The sequence below is a fragment of the Paroedura picta genome, chromosome 13, assembly GCF_049243985.1.
Source record: "Paroedura picta isolate Pp20150507F chromosome 13, Ppicta_v3.0, whole genome shotgun sequence".
Classification (NCBI taxonomy): Eukaryota; Metazoa; Chordata; class Lepidosauria; order Squamata; family Gekkonidae; genus Paroedura; species Paroedura picta.
The window spans coordinates 13,124,843-13,145,710 of record NC_135381.1 but is presented as its reverse complement, the minus strand read 5'-3'; the positions used below and the strand labels follow the sequence as shown (position 1 = coordinate 13,145,710).

Sequence of the window (20,868 nt, the reverse complement as noted above, 5' to 3'; positions counted from 1 at the left end):
TAGATCTTGCAATGAAAGGTGGTGAAATTAGGAGGGGGAGGAGTCATTGTTAGTGCTTCACATTATATTTTCAGCGTTTTAAACCAAGGAGACAAAAACAGAGGCTGCAGACAGGACAGGACAGAACAGGGACAGAAGCCTAACTAACATAGCCTGGAGGTTGCTGTATTTTGAGATAGTTCGGCTTCTTTTCTCCTGCTGCCTTCTGAAAGTCTCATATGAAGAAGTAGCTCAAGAAGTGTTGTTGTATTGTTCAAACAGAAAGTATCTGTGGTGGGTATCCAGAAAGCTTCTTTAGATGACTTGTTTGCCTTTTGACATTTTAAAAGGGGGCTGAACAGGGTTTTAACTTCATCTACCCCTTTTTCTTTCTGCCCACCCATGCTCCACATAATCACTCTTGGATGAGCAGAACATCATTGCTGGATCAGAGTTAGGGCAAGTGTGCTCCTGAGAGTCTCATCTGTTCTTCGGTCTGTGATTGTCTTTTAATTCTTCCTCTCTGCTAATTTAGTTGCTGAGTGGCATACTACTACTTCTCTAATTTGCCATTGATTTAACTGGACAGCGGTAGGTGAGACTCAAAGGAGAAGGCAGTAACGCTTAAGAAAAAAGTGCAGAGGGCAAAGTCCGGCTTGCTCTGTGTTTGCTGGTGGATTAATTCTTCCTGGAAAAATCCTCCACAGGGGCTTGAAGAGACCATAAACTGGAAAGCGCTGTTTATATTTGGACAGGTGATGTGTACAAATACAAGAGAGCTCGATGGTAGAACATCTGCCCGGCATGCACAAAGTTCCAGGTTCAATCTCCGGCATCTACAGTTGAAAGGGATCCAGTGGGAAGTGATGGGAAAGTCATCTGAGATTCAGGAGAGCTGCTGCCAATTTGAGCAGACCAACATTCTAACACTCCAAAGGCAGTTCCCTGTTGCCACCCCTGTTCCTTGGTTGACCTGGCACTTCTGACAGGGCCATATATTCATCCTCTCCTGTCTGGCATGCTCGACTTAGAGAGTTGTAAGTGATACCTCCAGAGGTCACCCAGTCCAACTTAATTTGCAAAACCTTAACGGGCTTAATTTGCAAAACCTTTTGGTGGCAATCTAAATGGTAAACCAAAGAAAGCTGAACTCTGGCATCTGGTTTCACCTAAACAAATCTGTGCCATTTGCCATGTTTTTGCACAATTCACTTCACTAGACATGAGTGGGCTTCTGGGAGTTCACTAGACGTTTCAAGCATCTGTCGGCAGCAGGGCTAAAAGCTTTGCTTTGCATTTCCATGAAAGCTGAGGCTCTCGGGTAGGTAGATTCTGTGCTCCAAGGGCTTTTTCAGCTTTTGGGCCAAGACCACAGTTTGTGCACAGTCCAGGTCCTGAAAGGGCCTGCCACCCTATAGACAAGCTCCTGAGACTGTCGGGTCCTTACAAGGCCGTTGATGGATGATTTGCTGTACAAGCCTCCTTGGTTTAAAATCCCTTGTCCTGTGTTGCTGGGCGGCTGAAGCTTTTCACGGTTCTGAACAAAGCGGGGTTGTTTGGTCAAAAGGATCCAGTCTCTGACCTAGAACACTCTTCTCGGATCCAGTTGCACGGAAACAAGGTGGGGAAATGGCCACTCAATCCTCTGGGATTTTTTTTTTCCAGGTGCGCTCATTCTTTTGCCCTGGGCTGAACTAGCCGAGCCGGGAGTAGGGCTGAGATGTGGGGCTGTCTGACCAAGTGGGTGGCTGGCTGTGACTTTTGGATTCGGTGCAAGTTTCTTGCCATTGTTCTCATGACCCACTTTTGCAGAGAGAGAGGCTGGCCTACTGTCAGAAACCGTTGAGCGCCATTCCCACCTGCTTCCCTGCCCCATGATGCTATTTTTCCTCCTGGCCGCCTTGGACACATTTTTTTGCTTTAGTGTCATTGTATGTAATTCCCCTCCTCCCTGTCATTACTTTTCTCTCTTTCTTCAATTCTGTTTCCATCTTTTCTCTTCCCCTCCCCCACCTTCCCCCCCCATCTCTCCTCCTCCTCCTCCCCCATCTCTTTCTTTTTCCACAGACCAGTTCCACTGTCTCACTGACCTCTGAACATTCTCTGGAGCTGCTTCCTGGCCCTGTCAGCCCAGATTTAGCTGACGGCACGGCTCCCCTGCCTGTCTCAAAGCAACAAACCACAGGTGGTTACAGGGATGTGCCGGGCCCCCTGGCCCCTGTGTCACTGGAGGTCCTTCACATTGAAGAGGAGGGCAGCAAGCCAGCCACAGAGGGATATCCCCCTACCCCCTTGCAACAGCCTTCTAGATCCTGGGCTGAAATATCTCTTGCAGAGGCATCCGCCGGCCGCTCTGCGTCAGGCGAGTTGAGCACAAAGCCTACCTCCAACGGGGCTTTTCTCCCGGTTTGTAAGATGCAGTCTGCGTGCTCTAATACAAGAGGCCAGAACTGGGCATTGGCAGAGCCCAAGGAGTCTCAGAGTGAGGAGCGGAGATACGGAACCAAAGTTGCAACAGTCTCTGTTTCAAGCCCCTATGCAAATAGCCGGGGGCCAGCAAAGCTGGAACAGGGGATTGCGTTCGATCAAGCAGCTGCTGCTCCCACGAAGAACGAGGTGGACAAAATAGCTGTCAACGAGCTGAGCCATTCAGAAACGACCTGGCCCGCGCCCAGGACACCTCCTGAGAGAGACCGTGTCGCTCCAGCGGTGTACCAACCTAATCTTTGGCGTGTGGATCAGTGGGACAGCTTCCCAGGAGCCCGAGGCCAGCTGAATTATACTGTGCAGCAAGTCACTAAGCCGGCGGCTGGAGTCAGAGAACCAGCTAGGGCAAGTAGCTGTCCTGATGTCGCTAAGAAGAGGAATGGTCAAGAGAGGGCTTCCAGGAAAAACAGTCTTCAGAACATACCGGCAGACCAGCAGAAAGAGCCACTCTCCACCCTGTTGGCTGCTCCATATTCTACGGGAAAGGCTGGAAAAGAGGAACTGGGTCTTCTCCCTGCTACGGACAGGATTCCTGTGGAGAGGATTTCTACATCCGGCCAGGCATGCCTCAGAGTGAACGTGGAGGGGGAAGAGGGTGGTGGAGCAGATATCTAGTTGGGACTTGCCTCTGCATGCTGTAAGTGCTTGCGGGCTTCCTCCTCTAGTGGGTTGGTATCCTGAAATAAGTTTTTTCTTGCATGTTTTGCCAGAGTAGGTTTAGTAACGGATGCATGGAAAGGTGAGCTGCTCTTGGGTTCTGGTGGCGCTCTTTGGTCTGGTGCTCGGCTTCCTTTCGGACGCGAGAATGAAGGGCTGCCTGCCGTCTGCACGCCATGGGATTGAACCCAGGGGTGAAGCCTTAGAGCAGGGGTAGTCAAACTGCGGCCCTCCAGATGTCCATGGACTACAATTCCCAGGAGCCCCCTGCCAGCATTCGCTGGCAGGGGGCTCCTGGGAATTGTAGTCCATGGACATCTGGAGGGCCGCAGTTTGACTACCCCTGCCTTAGAGAGAAGATTCAGAAGAGCGGCACAGTGTATGACGCCAGTGGAAGGGAACCTCTTTCAGGTCATCCTCCCAGCAGTACATTGGTAGCCGTGCTGGCTTAGAGTGTGGCCTGATTCTGGAATTATTCTGTGCAACTGCGGTAGGCTGTGCCTGCCGAAGCTTGTGTTACAATGGTGGGAGATGGACCACTAGGGTTTTAATGCCTTTAAGTGATTTTGCTGCTGTTGATGGCTGCGGCTGTTCTTCTGCATGACGTCTGCCCTTGCACCGTCTCCAACTGGTCGCGATTAGAGAATCCCCTAAGCGTATAGTTGTTAAGGAGGCCATCCTAGGCCATTATGGTTATAAGGTTTCTAAAACCTGGTGTGATGGCCTCTGTTGAGCTTGGCCGACTGCAGTGGCTTTGTTGGCTTTCTGTCGTCCGAGCCAACAGCTGACGTTGCTCTCCTTAGAGGACTTTTCTGAAAAACCGAGCCAGAGCCAATGGCGCTGCCCAAATTAATTTCTCCCCACTGAGAACTGAATGGCGTCTGTCTCCCCCCCCCCCCCCCCGCTTATGGCCACTAACCCTTTTGAGTGTGAAGGTTGTGCTTCCTACGCGGTTCATTAAGAGTTGCCATCCTTGTGTTTTGAGGGTGCCATTTCCTCCTCCCCCTCATTAAGATAAAATCCGTTATCAAGCAAACGAAAGAGACCTTCAATGTGCACCCCATGTGCCGTGACCTCTCGCCGAGACGCAAGCTGGGGCCTGCCATTTTTCACAAGTCTGTCTCCCAAGACCGCTTGATTGAGGAGTTGCAAGACAGGCTGGGGATTAGCAAGCCGGAAGAGGAGGAGTGGAGAAGGCAAGACAGTTGGCTGACCGAAGGGGTCATCATCGTCTCCAGGCCTCCAAAGAAAGAACAGGATGGTGTCCAGCAGGTAGAAAAGGTAGAAGCACCTTGTGTATGTGTGCGTATTTTTTACCTCCGTACCTGTTGAAGGATTCTCCCATTTGGTGTGATGGAATCGGCTTAGAGGGCATCTGCATGGTACCTGCCCAGTTTCTCATTTCAGAAAGGCACACACCTGGAAGCCCAGGAATTGTCTCCCTTTCTCAATCAATCCAACACATAGACAAAGAAGCCAGTGGTGTAAGCTACCCAGTTTGCCTTGCTCCCATAATCTTCCCCCTCAGTTCTTTTGCATGTTTGACAAGCAACAGGCTAAATCTCCAATACCTGTGGACAGAGAGGAACGGATGAGTTGTCCAGTGACATATCTGGTCCCTAAAATAAGAAGGGTGCACAGATGTCCTTAAATAGGTGCCCTCTACAAGTTAAAGAATTCAACACTGCACAAACAATGTTGCATTAAAAAAACAGAATGAAGAAGTAGAATACAGCCTTGCTTTCTGGATATTAAGCAATAGTGCCTTAAAGTATCTGAAGTCAGGAGAGCTAAATTTAAGGAAGTTGTGTAAAGTTCAGCTTGATGGCACTGCACTTCAGGAGCTGTAGTACCTGATAGAAGCTGTCTCTGATCCAGTCCTCTTTGCCAACCTAGTGGTTCCTCTCGATCAGTCTGAAGACCCGAGTCCCTCTGTTACAGAGAAGGACTGTTTCACATCTCTGTAATGTTGCTGGTGTGTTTTTTTCTATGAAAGCATGAGGGCCAGTCATTGGACAGTGTTGATAAATTTCAGCACTCTCAGTATGATATGTTCAGCCACTGAACCCGACCTTCCAAACTCCACCAGCTAAACATTTCAGAGAACCTTTCTTCGCTTCTTTGGCTTCTCCAGGTGAAAGTTCATGGGAATGACATTCTGGATGCTCTGTTTTTTTCCATTTAATTCTGCTCGGCTCTAGAACTAGCTCTTTTATTAAAAAAACAACAACCACCTAGTGCATGCTTTGAGGTGGAATGGAGTCTCTGCAAGAGGCAGTATAGTTGGACCCTCTTTGGCCCCGTGTCGTCTCCTCTCGATGACTTGAGATTCTTGTACACTGCTTCTTAACTTGTTCACGTTTCTCCCTGCTCTCTTCCTAGGTTATAATTCCTGCAGAATCTCCCCTCCCTCTGAGAAGAACCGTTTCTGTTCCACCCTCTCCCCCACCACAGTGTCCTAAAGATGTTTGGAAGGCCGTCTCTGTCAATCCCATGGTCTCCTCTTCTACTGTCCCCTACCCGCCGCCACCTCCGCCGCCTCCTCCCTTGCCTCCACCGCCGCCTCCGCCACCTCCACCCTCTCCACATGTCCCGCAGCTGCGCTATGCCCCATCCGTCCCATCTTCCCAACCTCTGCTCCAATGGGAAATGCTTTTGGAGAACGCTCATTCTCCCCAGGCATGGATCCAGAGAGAGCCAGTGGCAGCGACTGCTCCACCCAAGACTGTGATGTCGGTTGGCTGCCAGACAGATGAAGATTCTTGCTTCCCACCCAAGCAGGCATGCTTTTTTAAAAAACATAAAAAAAACGGTTCTGGTTTGTTTGTGCTCTGCCAAAATTGAACCCAGCATTTGCAGACTTAGTGACTCCCCCAACCAGAGACGCGACTTGATCCTGAAAACATGGGAAAACATGGTTGCTAGTGGAAGAAGACAACTCTGTTTATGCGGCCATGTTTTCCACACATGGGTGCAATAATCCATTGCCACGTGTGTCTACTGGATGCAGGGGAGATAGCATGTGACCCTCTGTTGAAATACTCTGTTCCCTTGAGGCCAAATAACAGCCTGAGTGTAGAAATGGAGTGGACCTCTCTCGCCAAACTAGGGTATCTCTAGTCTCAACGCTCCATCTTTGAGCAATTCTCAGATTGTGTGATTGTGTGTGATTTGGAGCGTCCACTTTCAGAAATCGGGTTCTTGTGCTAAGGGCCTGTTACAAACAATGCCCGTGGAAAACTTTACCTCCTTGCTTTTGAGGAGACCTATAGGGTTATAGTGACGTACGTTCCGAACAGTTCCCATGAATGTGCCGAGGACGGTCTTAACTTTCCGTGCTCGGCTCTGTTCTCTGTGGCTTTAATTTGTGACATTAGGGATGGAAAGAATTATGCAGAAGCATTGGAATACCACATGGCTGAGGGTACGTGTGTCTTCCTTCCTCATGTGGAAATAGTTAGAAGAGGAGAATTCCCTGCATGCTAGCAGATCGACATAGAAAAGGCTTCAGAGAGATTGTGCTTGGGTTTATAATATCTCAGCCTGTACCTAGAGTTCTGGTTGGGAAAGCCTTTCCTTCTCTTCCAGTCTTCATAATGCTAGGGATAGCTTTCTGTTATTTCCATTTTACAGATGTGGAAGCTGGGAGTTAGCCAGTGGATGAGTACCATTCTAGCCAATCAGCCTGTAGCTAAGCCACGGCTGGAACCTAGGGCTTGGCCTGAACCCACATGCAGACCCTTGCATGGGGATTGTGCTGGGTCTGTAACGAATGCAGCTGCAATCCGACAGTGCTCATTATGATTTGTGCTTTGCAGGGCTTTTATGCGCCACTTATGGACCGAGGCTCTTCCATCCTTGCTGCCCGCCCGCCCACCCCTGAGAAGGCAGGATATTTTCTTTCATCCCCAACCCAGCATGCCGTGTGGAAAACAGTGTAGAAGTCGATTGGTGGCATGAACAGAACTTGGGGGATGTGATTGTGATTTCTCTTGAAGCATGGCCTACTTGTTTCTGAAATGGACGTTTTGAACTTAGACGCCATAACAACCTCCTTTGAGCTGGCATGAGTCTGCAAAACTTGTGGCATAACCTTTGCAAGGATGTGAGTTTGGCTGGAGAATGGGAGAAATGGCAATGAAAATTCAATTAGTTTAATGAGTTCAAGAGCTCTGGCATGTTGCAGGCTTGTATTGGACGCTTACAGAGATCAGGAGTCAAACAGAAAGCTTACGTAATATCTCTAAGGAGAGTATGGGCTGGGAATGCTTTGGGACATTTTTTTGCTGTGATACTCATGGCTTGGATGTTTGTTTGTCACTGGGATAATTGCTTTCTCGGTTCGTATTGGTGTAGTAGTGCATTTCTGGGGGGAAACGGAGGCTTGTCAACCACAGGCTGGTCCTCTGGTGACTAAAGACTGTTCCAAGTGACCCGTTGGGGAAATGGTACAAGACTCAAGCTTCTTTCGCATCACAGGTAGTTAGGATAGGCACATAGACAGATCATTTTTAAAAAGTGTACTAGTGATTTTGACTAACTTATTTGCTGGGCTGTTATGGCTATCATGCTACATAAAAAGCATATGGTGCTTCCGACGATGTGCTGGGCCTCCGATTGGCCCCCTCTGGGCAACATGTCCCCAATAGGGTGAGGGCACTCATTCACTGAGGGCCAGTAAGAGACTCTTCCCCCTTCTTGTCCTCCTCCTCTACACTGTGCTGCTTCCCAGATGGTGACATGCGATGGGTGCTTCATTTTTGCAGTGGTTTTTTGTAATATTGCGCAATAGTAGATTAGTTGGTCTAAGACCGCTGTTGCTAAGTGGCTCTTAGAAATGCCATCTGGCATCCTATTAGATGGTGCTTGCCCCATGGTTCAGGTCCTTGCATGAGGCTTGTTTTTCTTGACTGGTGGCTGAGGGCTTACCTGAGGCTGAGATGCTAAGGATGGAAGTCAATGTGGCCCTTTTGAGGGACAGTGATGGTGAATGTGGCTTTCTGTGAGCTGCCGAGTGCAGACCACTGGTCTAAGATGTATACTGCTCTTCCATTAAAATAGAAAAAAATGTGTGGCCGATGTCTTAAAGCGGTTGAGCACAAGATGGCATGTGTTGTTGTTGTCAGCCATTCGGTCGTGTCTGACTCTTGGTGATCTTTGGTGGAGGGATCACTTGGGCATGAAATTGGGGTCATTTTGGGTAGGCAGGTAGTTTAAAGTTCCTGCATTGTGCAAGGGGGTTGGACTAGATGAGCCTGGAGGTCCCTTCCAACTCTATAATTTGATGATTCTCTTACTTCTTGCAATTCCTTCTTGCTTCCCTGGCTTGTGCATTACTGTTATCCAGCATTTACACCGTAGTATTCTTCCTTAGACCATAATACTCCATACCAGAAGTTTTCTAAGTGCAAACTTTTGATATTATTAAATGCTGAACATGAACAAACAGCCTTTCCTAGGAGGAGAAGGCAAATGAGGTATTTTGTTTCCACAAACGCAAAATGATTGAGACTTCCTGATGTGTTCATGCTTTTGCTGTAGATGCTCATAGCAATGTGCATATGTATATGTACATGTCAGTGCATGCGTGAGGCGGGGCTTGTGGCATGCTTGTCCTCCTCTCTTGTTCCCCCCCTGCCCTGGTCTTCATTGGAACAGCTGGCAGAAGATGAGGCATATTTTCTTATAGTTTGAAAGTACACAGCAGATATCCTCAGTTGCAGGTTTGCTTCTGATTCATGTTGGAGATATAATAATGTCCCAGCATTTGGACTGAGAACACATGAAGCAGCAGCTGTGCTAAAGCTGAATAAATCTAGTGATTGCCTGAAGGGAGCATCTTGTGTACACTGTCCTGAATTCCCTGATGGGAAATAAAAAGTGGTCTACAAGTATATCACGAATTCCTGCACATTTTTAGCATTGTTTAATTACAAAGCAATTTGTTTTGGAGACTATCCTTACCTGTCCTCCTAGGAAATTTAAAAAAAAACATACCATTAGCTCACATAACCTTTTTTTAAAACCTTTCATTGATTTAATATGCTTCAGCCTTTTGCGTGTTCCTAGTTGCTCAGAGATGTTCAAACCATTCACTTCCTTGGTTTGGTCTGCTGACTCCGACCGGGTTCTTGAAATATCTCAAACCGGCCTTGCCTTTTTAATTCTTCGCTGCGTTCCGTGCTTGAGTTATCTTCTCTATTGTCCACTCCCAAGAATTCCCAGGAAGGCATAGTTGTCTTCTGTGGGGAGAAGAGCTTCAACAGAATGCTCGTCTTACAGTCTCCGTTTTGGCTCTCTCTTGCAGTTCATGTCCCAAGGGAAAGGTGGGACTAGCCACCCGTCCTCCACTCCCCCGAAGCCCGGCAGCCAGTTGGACAGCATGCTCGGAAGCCTCCAGTCTGACTTGAACAAACTCGGGGTAGCAACCGTCGCCAAAGGGGTCTGTGGCGCGTGCAAGAAGCCGATCGCTGGGCAGGTGAGTCTGAAGAAACCATCCCTCAGTGGGAGAGACTTGAGCTACACCTGGGAGGGCTTTTGAAAGCAAATGGATGAGCGGACTGGCGATGCCGAAGAAACTGAAGTACTCTATTTATCCACTGGCCAGGTACGCTGTAAGCTTCCTCCAGTGACCTCTGCCCTGCCCTTGAGGGACTGCCCTCTCCTGAGATGATAGGTAATTCAGTTTTCATGCTACCCAAAGTCCAAGGATCCACCCGAGTTAGTAGAAGCTGTCCTGAGCTCTGCCCAGTGTGATGTCGTGTGAGGTGCCCACCCTCAGGAGGTGAAGCGTCTGCTGAAGCCGAGCCTCTCTTCTTTTTCTCCTCTCCTCTCCTCTCCCCTCTCCTCCCCTCCCCGCCCCTTCAGGTTGTTACAGCGATGGGGAAGACGTGGCACCCCGAACACTTTGTCTGCACCCATTGCCAGGAGGAGATAGGGTCGCGGAACTTCTTTGAGCGCGACAGCCAGCCGTACTGCGAGAAGGACTATCATAACCTCTTCTCTCCGCGCTGTTACTACTGCAATGGCCCCATCTTGGATGTGAGTCCCTGATACGTGTGCACATCCACTGAATGTATCTGGACGTGTGCAAATACTTGTGTACACCTAGCGTATTTGTTGAGCGGAGACCCGAAGCCACTTATAGCGTCCTTTGCTCCGTTTTATCTGCACCACAACAACTCTGTATGGGAGGTGGTAAGCAGGCATGGCTGGCCCAAGGCTTTTTGCTATGGGGGGAAAAGCACCACCGTTAGAAGAAGAAAAAGAAGAAGAAGAAGAAGAAGAGTTGGTTCTTATATGCCGCTTTTCCCTTCCCGAAGGAGGCTCAAAGCGGCTTACAGTCGCCTTCCCATTCCTCTCCCCACAACAGACACCCTGTGGGGTGGGTGAGGCTGAGAGAGCCCTGATATCACTGCCCAGTCAGAACAGTTTTATCAGTGCCGTGGCGAGCCCAAGGTCACCCAGCTGGCTGCATGTGGGGGAGCGTAGAATCGAACCCGGCATGCCAGATTAGAAGTCCGCACTCCTAACCACTACACCAGACTGGCTTTCAGGAGCCAGGACAGACACATGGCCTTCGAGACGGCCTCTGGAAACAGTATGCCTAATGAGCAGGCTATGGCTGCAGAGGGCTTTTAAGAATGGATTGATTTGAGAATAGTTAAACCAGGTTCAGCCGCTGTGAAGTCCTCAGCAGACAGAGCACAGCCACAAAACAAACCTAACAGAAACAATAGATAACCACCCATATTTGCTCAGGATGAGTAAACATTAAAGGCTCAAGCGAACAGAACGGATTGCACATGGTGCAAGGAAGAATCCAGAGGGCCTATAAAGAACGATATAAAAGTATACTATAATAGTACATGTTGTAATCACAGCTATTTTAAACGGCAAGAACCTCATGAAAAAGCCTACTGTTACATTAAAAGCATAAGTGAACAAAAAAAGACCTTCTGACTTCAGGGGGGAAAATCAGGTGGGGGGGGGGCGAAGACGACATTACAAATTGGAGGCACTATCACTAAAAAGACCCTGCTTCTTATCATCCACCTCAGCTCCAAAAAAGGAGGCGTCTGGAGCGGGGCCTAAGTTGAGGAAGTTAATGGGTGGATAACAACCACCTTGCAAGATAGGCCTGCAGCATTATTGCCCCGTTAAAAGTGAAAGCAGAGGCTTTCCTTGAGGCATTCTGACCCTTGTAAGCTTACGATGATGATGATGATGTTATCCATTATCTCAACCTGGGTGTCAGGACCCCTTTGGAGGTCGAAAGACCCTTTCACAGAGGTCGCGGCAGGGCAAGCAGCTTAGCTTGGGAGGGCACCATCCACACAACAGCCTTGCAAGGTAGATTGAGATAGAGCATTCGTCTTTCTGGAGCAGTGGAAAAGAGCGAGATCGGCATGGTGGGACAAGCGGCAGAACTGAACTGAGAAACCACGGGGAAAAAAACAATTTATATACAATCATGAACAATGGATCTTCACGCCATGGGTCAGTTTTGGTTTAATTTCTGTGATAGAGCACCTGCATAATTTTATGGTTGGGGGTCACCACAACATGAGGAACTGTATTAAAGGGTCACGGCATTAGGAAGATTGAGAACCACTGCTTCATGTAATCCTGATCTGTGAATTTAGTTATCTGCAGATGGGGGCCATACATGCCTAATACAATAGAGCAGGGGTAGTCAACCTGTGGTCCTCCAGATGTTCATGGACTACAATTCCCATGAATGCTGGCAGGGGCTCACGGGAATTGTTGTCCATGAACATCTGGAGGACCACAGGTTGACTACCCCTGGAATAGAGATTAGGTCGGTCACACTCAGAAGTTCATTTCTCCAGTTGAAAGGCATTCCTGCTCTTGTTGTTTCCTATGTCTCCCCCCCCCCCCACTCTTTATCTCTGTTTTATTTAGTATGACTCCCTCTCCCCCAGGAGCTCAGGGCAGTCTGCATCATTCTACATTCCTCCATTTTATCCTCACACTTTTGTTTGTTTATCCAAATTATATGCTGCCCTTCCCCGAGGGCTCAGTCATGCAGCATTCATAATGAGAGATCTAAAACATTTGCCCATTGAAGTGTGAAGACAAACATTAAACCAGTTAATATTAAAAGCTTAGGCATTCGTATAATTTCTTTCCATTTCTTACGCCAGTGAGGTATTGGGAGTAAAGCGCTGTGAAGTTGTCCGTAGGTGGTGCGTCTAGATGTTATTTCTTTGTGTTCCTGTTTTGATTTGCTTGTTGGTAAGGAGGCCATTCCTTCACTGTGTTGTTTAGACCAGGGGTGGCCAAACTGGCTCTCCAGGTGTCCATGGACTACAATTCCCAGCATCATACTAGCAGGGGCTCCTGGGAAGTGTAGTCTATGCACATTTGGAAGGCCTCAGCTTGGCCACCACTGATTTAGACTGATCAGAGAGTCTCACGGACAGAGTTGAGATTTGAACCCAGGTCTCCGAGATCCTAGTTCACCACTCTGACCACTGTGCCATTTTAATTTTGCTTAATGCTTACGGTTTCCTCCTTTCAGAAAGTGGTGACTGCACTGGATCGGACCTGGCACCCGGAACACTTCTTCTGTGCCCAGTGCGGAGCATTCTTTGGCCCTGAAGGTATGGTGGTTCAAGCTGATTGGCAAATCATACACTCATTACTCAGTGGCTTAGAACAGAAGAGCTCACAGTCAGTTGTGTTCAATTTCCCCCCAAGCCATCAGAATTTGAAGGTCAAAACTGCCTTCATTAGATACCCCAAACTCTTGTTCATCTCTGAGATGCTACTGGACTTGAATCTCACTCTTCTATACAGTGGCCAGCTTTTTGCAATGCAAGGCATCACTTGATGGCGGCCTTTCTCAACCTTTTTACCATTGTGAAACCCTTGAAGTGTGCTTCAGGCTTTGAGAAATCTCAGAAGTGAGGTCAGCAGGGCACACCTCCCTGGCACACCCCTGGAAGTCACATGTCACCAGAAGTGACATCACCAGGCCACTCCCACAGCACAGGAAGTGACAGCACGAAAATATTTTCAGATTATTTGTGAACAGAATTATACTGTGGACCTATTTTTGTATGTCAAGCTGACTCCTGTGGCAAAACAGGGTCATTATGCCATGAAGGAGTTGTGTCTCAGTGCTGGAGGACCTGCTTTTCATAGTGTGTGGCCCAGGTTCCCTCCCTTGCATCTTCTGCTGAAGGTTCTTAGGTAGTAGATGCTGGGAAAGGCCTTTCTCCAGCCTAGACTTTGGAGAGCAGCTGCCCATCAGAGCAAGTGGTAGCGTCTGAAGCACCACAAGCTAAGTTTAGCTATTGTATGACCTTATACTCTGTCAAGAGATTCCTTAATAAGTTGAAGTTGGTCCTTAAATATATAAACCATCCCTTGAAAAAGCTTGTAGGCGAAACGTGTTGGGACTTGTGTAAAATAAGAATAAAAGAATTATTGAAACTGAAGAGAGACAACTCTATATAAGTCCAATTTGGATATTTTTTATTGCCACATTAGTTTCCCAGTGCGTCTATATTATTCTATATTTGTCTCTTCACTGGGACCCACCCCTCCCAGTTCATAGTATTTCAACTGGACATTTTCCATTTGTTACAATAATAATTGGGGGAGGGGGAAGGGGAGGCCAGTGGTACATAATTTTTTTTAAAACTTAATTTGGTGCATTTTACGTATGCTCTTTTGACCCTCAGAAAAAAGGGTTTGCTGAAAGTGACATTTTTTGCTTGGTCTCTCCCTCCCATGGCAGGCTTTCATGAGAAAGATGGCAAAGCCTACTGTCGCAAGGATTACTTCGACATGTTTGCCCCCAAGTGTGGAGGTTGTGCCCGGGCCATCCTGGAAAACTACATCTCTGCCTTGAATACCCTTTGGCACCCTGAGTGTTTTGTCTGCCGGGTAAGCGCGCCTCACCTTTCCCCCTTCTTCCCCTCCCTTTGGAACGAGTTATCCGCTGGTATTACCAAGGAGAAGGTAGGGCAGAAGGACAGCTGCACCCCAATATAGAGGGATATATTGTTGTGATAGATTATTGAGAAGTTCTTTGAAACGTGTGCAATGTTATAGATTGTCGTAAAGTTCTATGTAAATTTGTGCAACATTCCATGTAAACCACCCAGAGCTGTAGGGAAGGGCAGTATAAAAATCCGAATGAATGAATGAATGAATGAATGAATGAATGAATGAATGAATGAATGAATGAATGAAATAGGATTAGCTTCGGAAACACCCTAAAGTTTGCAGAAATGTAACTCATCTTGGGAAACTTTCAAATGGGTATCATTAGCCAACTATTCTTTAAAATTACTTGTGAAAAATGTGCAAAACAGTGGGGCTCAGAATGGTGTTTTTATGAAGGGATGAAAACTGGAGCAGATTGGAACGATCCAAGAGGATGGCCCTCGATAATGGAATGGGATTTTAATATGCGGCAATGATCACTCTGTGTATTATCTTGATTTCCAGGCATTGTCTTCTGCGTTTGTAATCCCACTCACTACATAGCTTATAGTACACCGTGCCTTAGGCAGTTTGTCATTCACAGGTTCTTTCCAATGCTGTGAATGATTTCATTGTTTGTTGGGTATTTTATACTATAGGGAGTGCCTTGCCTTTATTCTGTAAGGCCACTTCGGGTGTCAGTGATAAAAGTGGGCTGGAAATGAAGTAAATAAGTACTTAGGAGTGAGAAGACTCTGGTTTTAGCAGGCAGGTCTAAAATATCTGGGAAGGTTACTTAGAAGGCTGCAAGGTTGTTGCAGCTGCTCCTGCTGGTGTCAGAATTCCTGCTTTCCTCTTTTAGACATGAGCTTCTTTAGCTTCTGAGCTGGGGAGAGGAAAGGGAAGGTGACTGTAAACCGCTTTGAGACTCCTTCAGGTAGAGAAAAGTGGCATATAGGAACCAACTCTTCTTCTTCTTCAGTAATAGCGGGGCTCTCTCAGCCTCCCCTCCCTCACAGGGTGTCTGTTGTGGCGAGAGGAAGGGAAGATGATTGCAAGCCGCTTTCCTTAGGGTAGAGAAAAGTGAGGTATAAAACAAACCCTTCTTCAGTAATTGTGTGCGTTTTCAGAAGGTGGAGCAAGAATTGCTCTTGACGTTCCCTAGGATGGAGGCTCTCTTTGTGAGCAGTGCTGTGCTTTTCTTTTCTCGCTTCTTTTCCCTTGATTTACTGACAAGGCCTTTGTTTCTCCTGCCTGCTAGGAATGTTTCACTCCCTTTGTCAACGGCAGCTTCTTTGAACACGATGGGCAGCCCTACTGCGAGGTGCATTACCACGAGCGCCGGGGATCGCTGTGCTCCGGCTGCCAGAAGCCCATCACAGGCCGTTGCATCACCGCGATGGCCAAGAAATTCCACCCGGAACACTTCGTCTGTGCCTTCTGTCTCAAGCAGCTCAACAAAGGAACCTTCAAGGAGCAGAACGACAAGCCCTACTGTCAGAACTGCTTCCTGAAACTCTTCTGTTAAAGGCCGCAGTCGACGGCTTTCTGCTGTCCTGCCAGGAAGGACCCGCCTCTTTGGGACATGGCCGCGATTCAGCCACCAGGGGCCTTGGTGGGCTAGAGGAGAAGTGTTTGTGTGTGTGGTGTGTATGTGAAGGGTGGGATGAAAAGGGTCTGGGATGCTTACCTGCTGCTCTGGAAAGTGGAGGAACCCAGGGAGAGAAACACAATGGTCCGTTCAATTCAAAGTTGCCTTTTTTAGCAGGGGAACACCGAGATCTGCTGCTCATGGCGCAGATGGGCAGCCGAGCCAGGCTAAGGGGGTTCACGTGGGAGGAGGGGGCAGGGAAAGAGACTGGTGGCAAAGGGGTGTCCTTGATAGCGAGGATTCAGACAACCACACACCATGGAGACGGGAGGCGTGAATTCTTCTCTCTCAAGAACACATGGGAGGAATCAGGAGGAATGAGCCTTCAATTCTGAGTCTGGGGTGTCGAGAGGGGCAGCAGGTATTCCGCCTTCATGAGAATGCACAGGAAGTACCGATTCTGTGTGTTCATCCTGTTGAAATGGGGATAACTCTGTTTTCTGAGATGTTGGATTCTCCACTGTTTCTACCACCGATTCCCAGGCATTCTCCAATTCCAGGTGCTGTTTGTGGGCACGAATCATCCACAATACAGTTATTGTACGGAAAAAATCCACATAAGCAGATCATCCCAGCCCTCCTAGAAATTTTTTTTTGTCAGGACGCAACCCGGTTTTTGATTTTCCCCCAGATGGCAAGAGAAACTTAAGCATTAGCTTTTGTCGCTTCTCTGTCTTCATTAAACAAGAGAAGATGAGCTGTTTTTTTTACTACCCCACTTTTCACTGCCTGAAGGAGACCCGAAGTGTCTTACAAACGCCTTTCCTTTTCTCTCTCCACGACAGGCACCCTATGAGGTAGGTGGGGCTGAAAGAGCTCTGAGAGAACTGATCTGTGAGAGCTCTTAAGAGAACTGTGACTGGTCCAAGGTCACCCAGCTGGCAACATGTGGAGGAGCGGGGGATCAACCCTGGTTCACCAGATTGGAGTCTGCTGCTCTTAACCACTATACCACGCTGGCTCTCTCTCGTTCTTGTTTAACATGCCCTTTCATGGAGAATTTCTGAGCAATAATTCTTTCGTCTGTTGACTTTAATGAATCTTTCAGTTCTCCCTCTCTGCAGTGGTTTGTGGGAGAGATGACTGAGGTTTTTTTTTTTGCTATTAAACCGAAAACTGTGTGCTTGGGGGTGGGTGGGCTGGATCTGAGTGGGGGAACATTGATTTCTACACTGAGTATCGAATTCATAACAGAATGACTTTTAAATATCTTGTATGGAAATTGAGGTTTGTTTTTTTTTTAAATGATTTTCAACTGATGACTTTCATATATGACTGTTGCGGGCAGGGCCCCAGGGGCGCTGCATCTTATAGCCTCAGTGCTTTTGCTAGACACAACAATTAACTATTGTCTTTTGTAAAAAATGAAATGGGGGGTGGGCGGGAGAAGAGAATGTTAAAACGGTGTGTGTGTTTGCGTGCATGCGTGAGAGAGAGAGAGATGAGGGGTTTTTTGTTTTGTTTGTTGGCTTATTAAGTAGCTTTTTGTATTGATCAGAGCTCAACTGGAAATTAATTTTTAATGACCTGTAAACTGCTGTATTTGGACGGACTCGCCTTCCTCTCAAAGCTAAAGATCTGGAATTTTAGGCGAGTCCGAATTTCCTTCACTAGGGAGAAAGAGCTCCAAGCTAACCCAACTGGGTTCAAGTATTATCATCTCCAGCAATGGCTCATGCTAGGCCCTGGATATCAGCATGCCCTTTAATGCTACCGTGGTGGCAACAGCCAAGCTTTTTTGGACAAATGTGCCATATCTCATGTCCAAAGTCTATGAGACTTCAATTTCAGTGTGCACCGAAGCATGTATGCGTGCGCATGCATGCATGCACATTAGTGCCTTGGTGTACTTTTGTTGCTACTGAGCACGCAAAGAAGCAAGTAGAAGAGGAGCGAGTAACAGGAGTATCTATGGATCTTTGCCACAGTCATTCCTGGAGATCTTTCTGTTCTAGTCCAGGAGTGGCACAAAGTACCCTCTTCCTGTGCCGCTGGAGCTTCCTGCCACTTGGCTATTTGCATGTTTTCAGAGGGCAGGTATTTAAAACAAGTGTGCTTCCTTCACCTCTGAGGTGGGGTGCAGTTAAGGAGGCTTTCAAGTTTTGCAAACTGAGAAGAACCAAATTGCGGAAGGGGAGTTTGTCTCTAGAGTGAGAAGAGAGTGTCACAATTTTGTATGAGGCTGTTTTTTTTTTTTAACCAGCTCGTCTTAAGTGTTCTGTACCCCATTGCACATCCACATGGGATGGGGAACGAAACAACCAAGTAGCCTGCAAAAATACTGCCAGATATTGAGCAGTTTTGAGAACAATCCGTAGGGTCGGTTAGATGAAGGCGGATCCACCCAGCCTCCAAGTAATCCTGCCTCTAGCCTAAGGAGCCTTCTTCCACTTTAAGTTGGTCCTCTCCCAATCAGAACCACTTAATTTGGAAAAGTCTCCATAGACTGGGGGAAAGGCTCAGACATCATAGCCTGAATCCCGTCAGATCTCGGAAGCCAAGCAGGGGCCGACCCTGACTAGTATTGGGATGGGAGACCTGCAAGGATTTGGGTGGTAGTTCCTCCAAGGAACACTAGGGGGTCATGACGTGGAGGCAGGCAATGACAAAACCATCTTTGAACATCCCTTGCCTGGCTGCCAGGCAATCCAAGGATCTCCCAGCTATGCTGTCATCCTTACCATTTGTGGCTCTAATACTTATGAAAAGCCACTATGGGCGGAGTGCTGTCCAGGACACATCTGGGTGTCCTGCCTGCGCTTCTGCCTGCATGGGCCAATCCAGGTGTACCCAGAAAGGCTGGGTGCGCTCGGATTGGGCTGGCCCCTGGCATGCCTATCTCCAGAAGCCGGCCGCGAGGCGCTCAGTCAGCCTCGTGGCCAGATGCTGCCTGGCAAAGAGGAGGGTGCTCCTGTGTGGCTCCGTGCCTTCGCCGCCGATTGACCTGGCAGCTGTGGCAGGCCGACCAGCAGTGCAGACCAGCAATAGGGCTACCGGCTCAGCCGTCACGCACCAGCCCGACAAGCTGCGGGACCATTGCCCCAGCCGGCAGCACAACGCCCTGCTCGACCTCCGCATGCCCCACCGCCCGCCTGCCGAGCCATTGGCCCCGTTGCAAGCCACAACGGTAGGCGGGGCGGTGGTGTCCCCCTCTGGATGCAATGGGCTTTCAGGCTAGTATGATAAATAAAACTTTGCTTACTGAAGCGGTAGGGCTAATCATGCTTTTGGGCCGCAGGGTAAGCTCTGCTTTCCCCTTCCCCATCATATCTGCTTACCTGGTTCAGATGCCAGCGTGTTTTCCCTTCTCTTTTCTTTCTCAAGTGCCTGGCTTAATGATCCATTCGGCACCAGTATTAAAAACCAAAAGAACGCGAAGCATCGCTGTGGGGAGGAGAGTGGCTTCATGATTGTCACAAGGACCAGCCAATCGAAACTCTACAGCAGCTTCTCGAGTTTTTTAGCATTGAGAAACCCCTGAAATGTCCTTCAGCCTTTGAGAAACCCCAGAAGTGGCGCGATGGTGCAGAATATGGTCAGAGAGCATATCTGTATACACGCCCATCCATTGGCCATTTGGGGAGGGGTGGGTCGACATGACCATCTAGGGCCATATCGTCCTAATAATGTTTAACAATTTTAAAAAGTATGTTAAAAATTAACTCCCACCTATTTGGGAAACCCTTCCAGGGCTGTCAAGGAACGCCACGGTTTCATGAAACCCTGATGGAGAAAGCCTACTCTATAGCAGGCCTCCCCCACACCAAACTGGAAGAACCAATTTCTCCTATGAGTTCATTTTGCAGATCCAGATTGGACTCATCACTTAAGATTTGTGTTTTGTCTTCACCCAAAGGTCAACTCTGGATTGCTTGCATACCTTGGATAGTTCAGGCTGTAGGGGCTTTTTTGAGTGTACATCTTTTGGAAGTCTGCGACACTTTGACTGTAGTATTGGAGCCCTATGGAGTGGCAGCTCAGTATCAGAAGATGTGCCATTGCTTTCTCTGCTGAAAAATATTTTCTGCCCTCCATAAACTTCTGCCTCTGTAGGCCTTTGTTCGCTATTGAACTCTAGTAAGATATCAGAATGAAAGGGGTCTCAAAGCTACAACTGTTCTGGGAAGGGCGGGGAGGTTCTCCTGTGGATTGACAAGTATTTTCTCTCTCCTCCCCCTCTACTTTGTAAACTTCTAATTCTGCCTTTCCCCCCTTTTAAAATTCCTGTGATGATGCTAATAAAATTTTGCCATAATTCTCAGTGTCCTTGACTATGACTTTTCCAAATATGACCAGATGGTTGGTTACCATCCCCAGTCACCTGCTAGAAAGCTAATCCTCAGCGTAGTGTGTAAACACAGGAATCCATGAGAACAAACTTTTTGGAACTGCGAACTGAAGCTTGCTTCTCCTTGTGCAACACGGAACGTCAAATAAAACCTGCTTTGTGATGTTCAAGTGAGAAAACTGCCAATTGGATACCTGTTCCGAGTTCAGATCTTGCTGGCCTATATGCTAGAAGTAAGGTTCACATTCAGTGCTGGAATCCGGATTAGCAAAGCTGGGTTTTCTTCCTCTCCAGTTCACCATGACAATCTTCTCTGTCTTTTCCCTTTGGGAGAAATGCCTTGTAGCTGTAGCAGAAAAAGCAGGGCGCAAGGCCATTGCCCCCTCCCTGTTGGTGTGGAGGTCCCTATGACAGGAGCTGCTAGGTCCTGTCTTCCTATTTCCTGGTGTGAGCAGAGCAACGCCTGTTTCATGCTCCTCCTTGCTCCTCGGAGGCTCAGCATGGCTAGGGTGAAAAAAGAGTGTGAGGTTGTAGCCTTTTTGTGTCTTCCTGCACAGCTGCAAGTCGGGGGAACTGGGAAGGACATTTGTGAGGGCCTGAGGTAGTTGCAACCAAGTGAAGAGAAAGGGGCTGCAACTGGTTCTCTTTGTGTTGCCAAATAACATGTCAAAAATATTCTTACACTGTATAAGCGGAGATATGACTTTCAGTGGGTAAAGGCAGCTAGACAGAAGGCTACCTTCCCTCTTGTTGGCTGCCCCATTGCTCTGATGGATCTGATCCCTCCCCTTGGTGCTCATTAAGAAGAAGAGTTGGTTCTTATATGCCACTTTTCTTTACCCGAAGG

General features: G+C 47.9%; 1 protein-coding gene across 6 annotated transcripts in view; it reads left to right on the top strand.

The window, feature by feature from the left end:
• The window catches only part of PXN (paxillin), a 63,416-nt gene extending 43,428 nt beyond the window's left edge, over positions 1 to 19,988 (top strand). For 5 of the 6 annotated variants that reach the window (XM_077307228.1, XM_077307229.1, XM_077307231.1 and 2 more), the window contains exons 7-10: positions 2,047 to 3,027; positions 4,138 to 4,404; positions 5,506 to 5,904; positions 6,942 to 7,902. In XM_077307228.1, coding sequence (XP_077163343.1) covers positions 2,047 to 3,027; positions 4,138 to 4,404; positions 5,506 to 5,904; positions 6,942 to 7,064 — 1,770 coding nt within the window. In that variant the 3' untranslated portion in view covers positions 7,065 to 7,902. Of the gene's footprint in view, positions 1 to 2,046; positions 3,028 to 4,137; positions 4,405 to 5,505; positions 5,905 to 6,941; positions 7,903 to 9,430; positions 9,602 to 9,990; positions 10,165 to 12,667; positions 12,750 to 13,891; positions 14,041 to 15,343 lie in introns of those variants that run through there. The other variant, XM_077307234.1, reaches the window with a different exon arrangement.
• Positions 19,989 to 20,868: the final 880 nt, after the last annotated feature.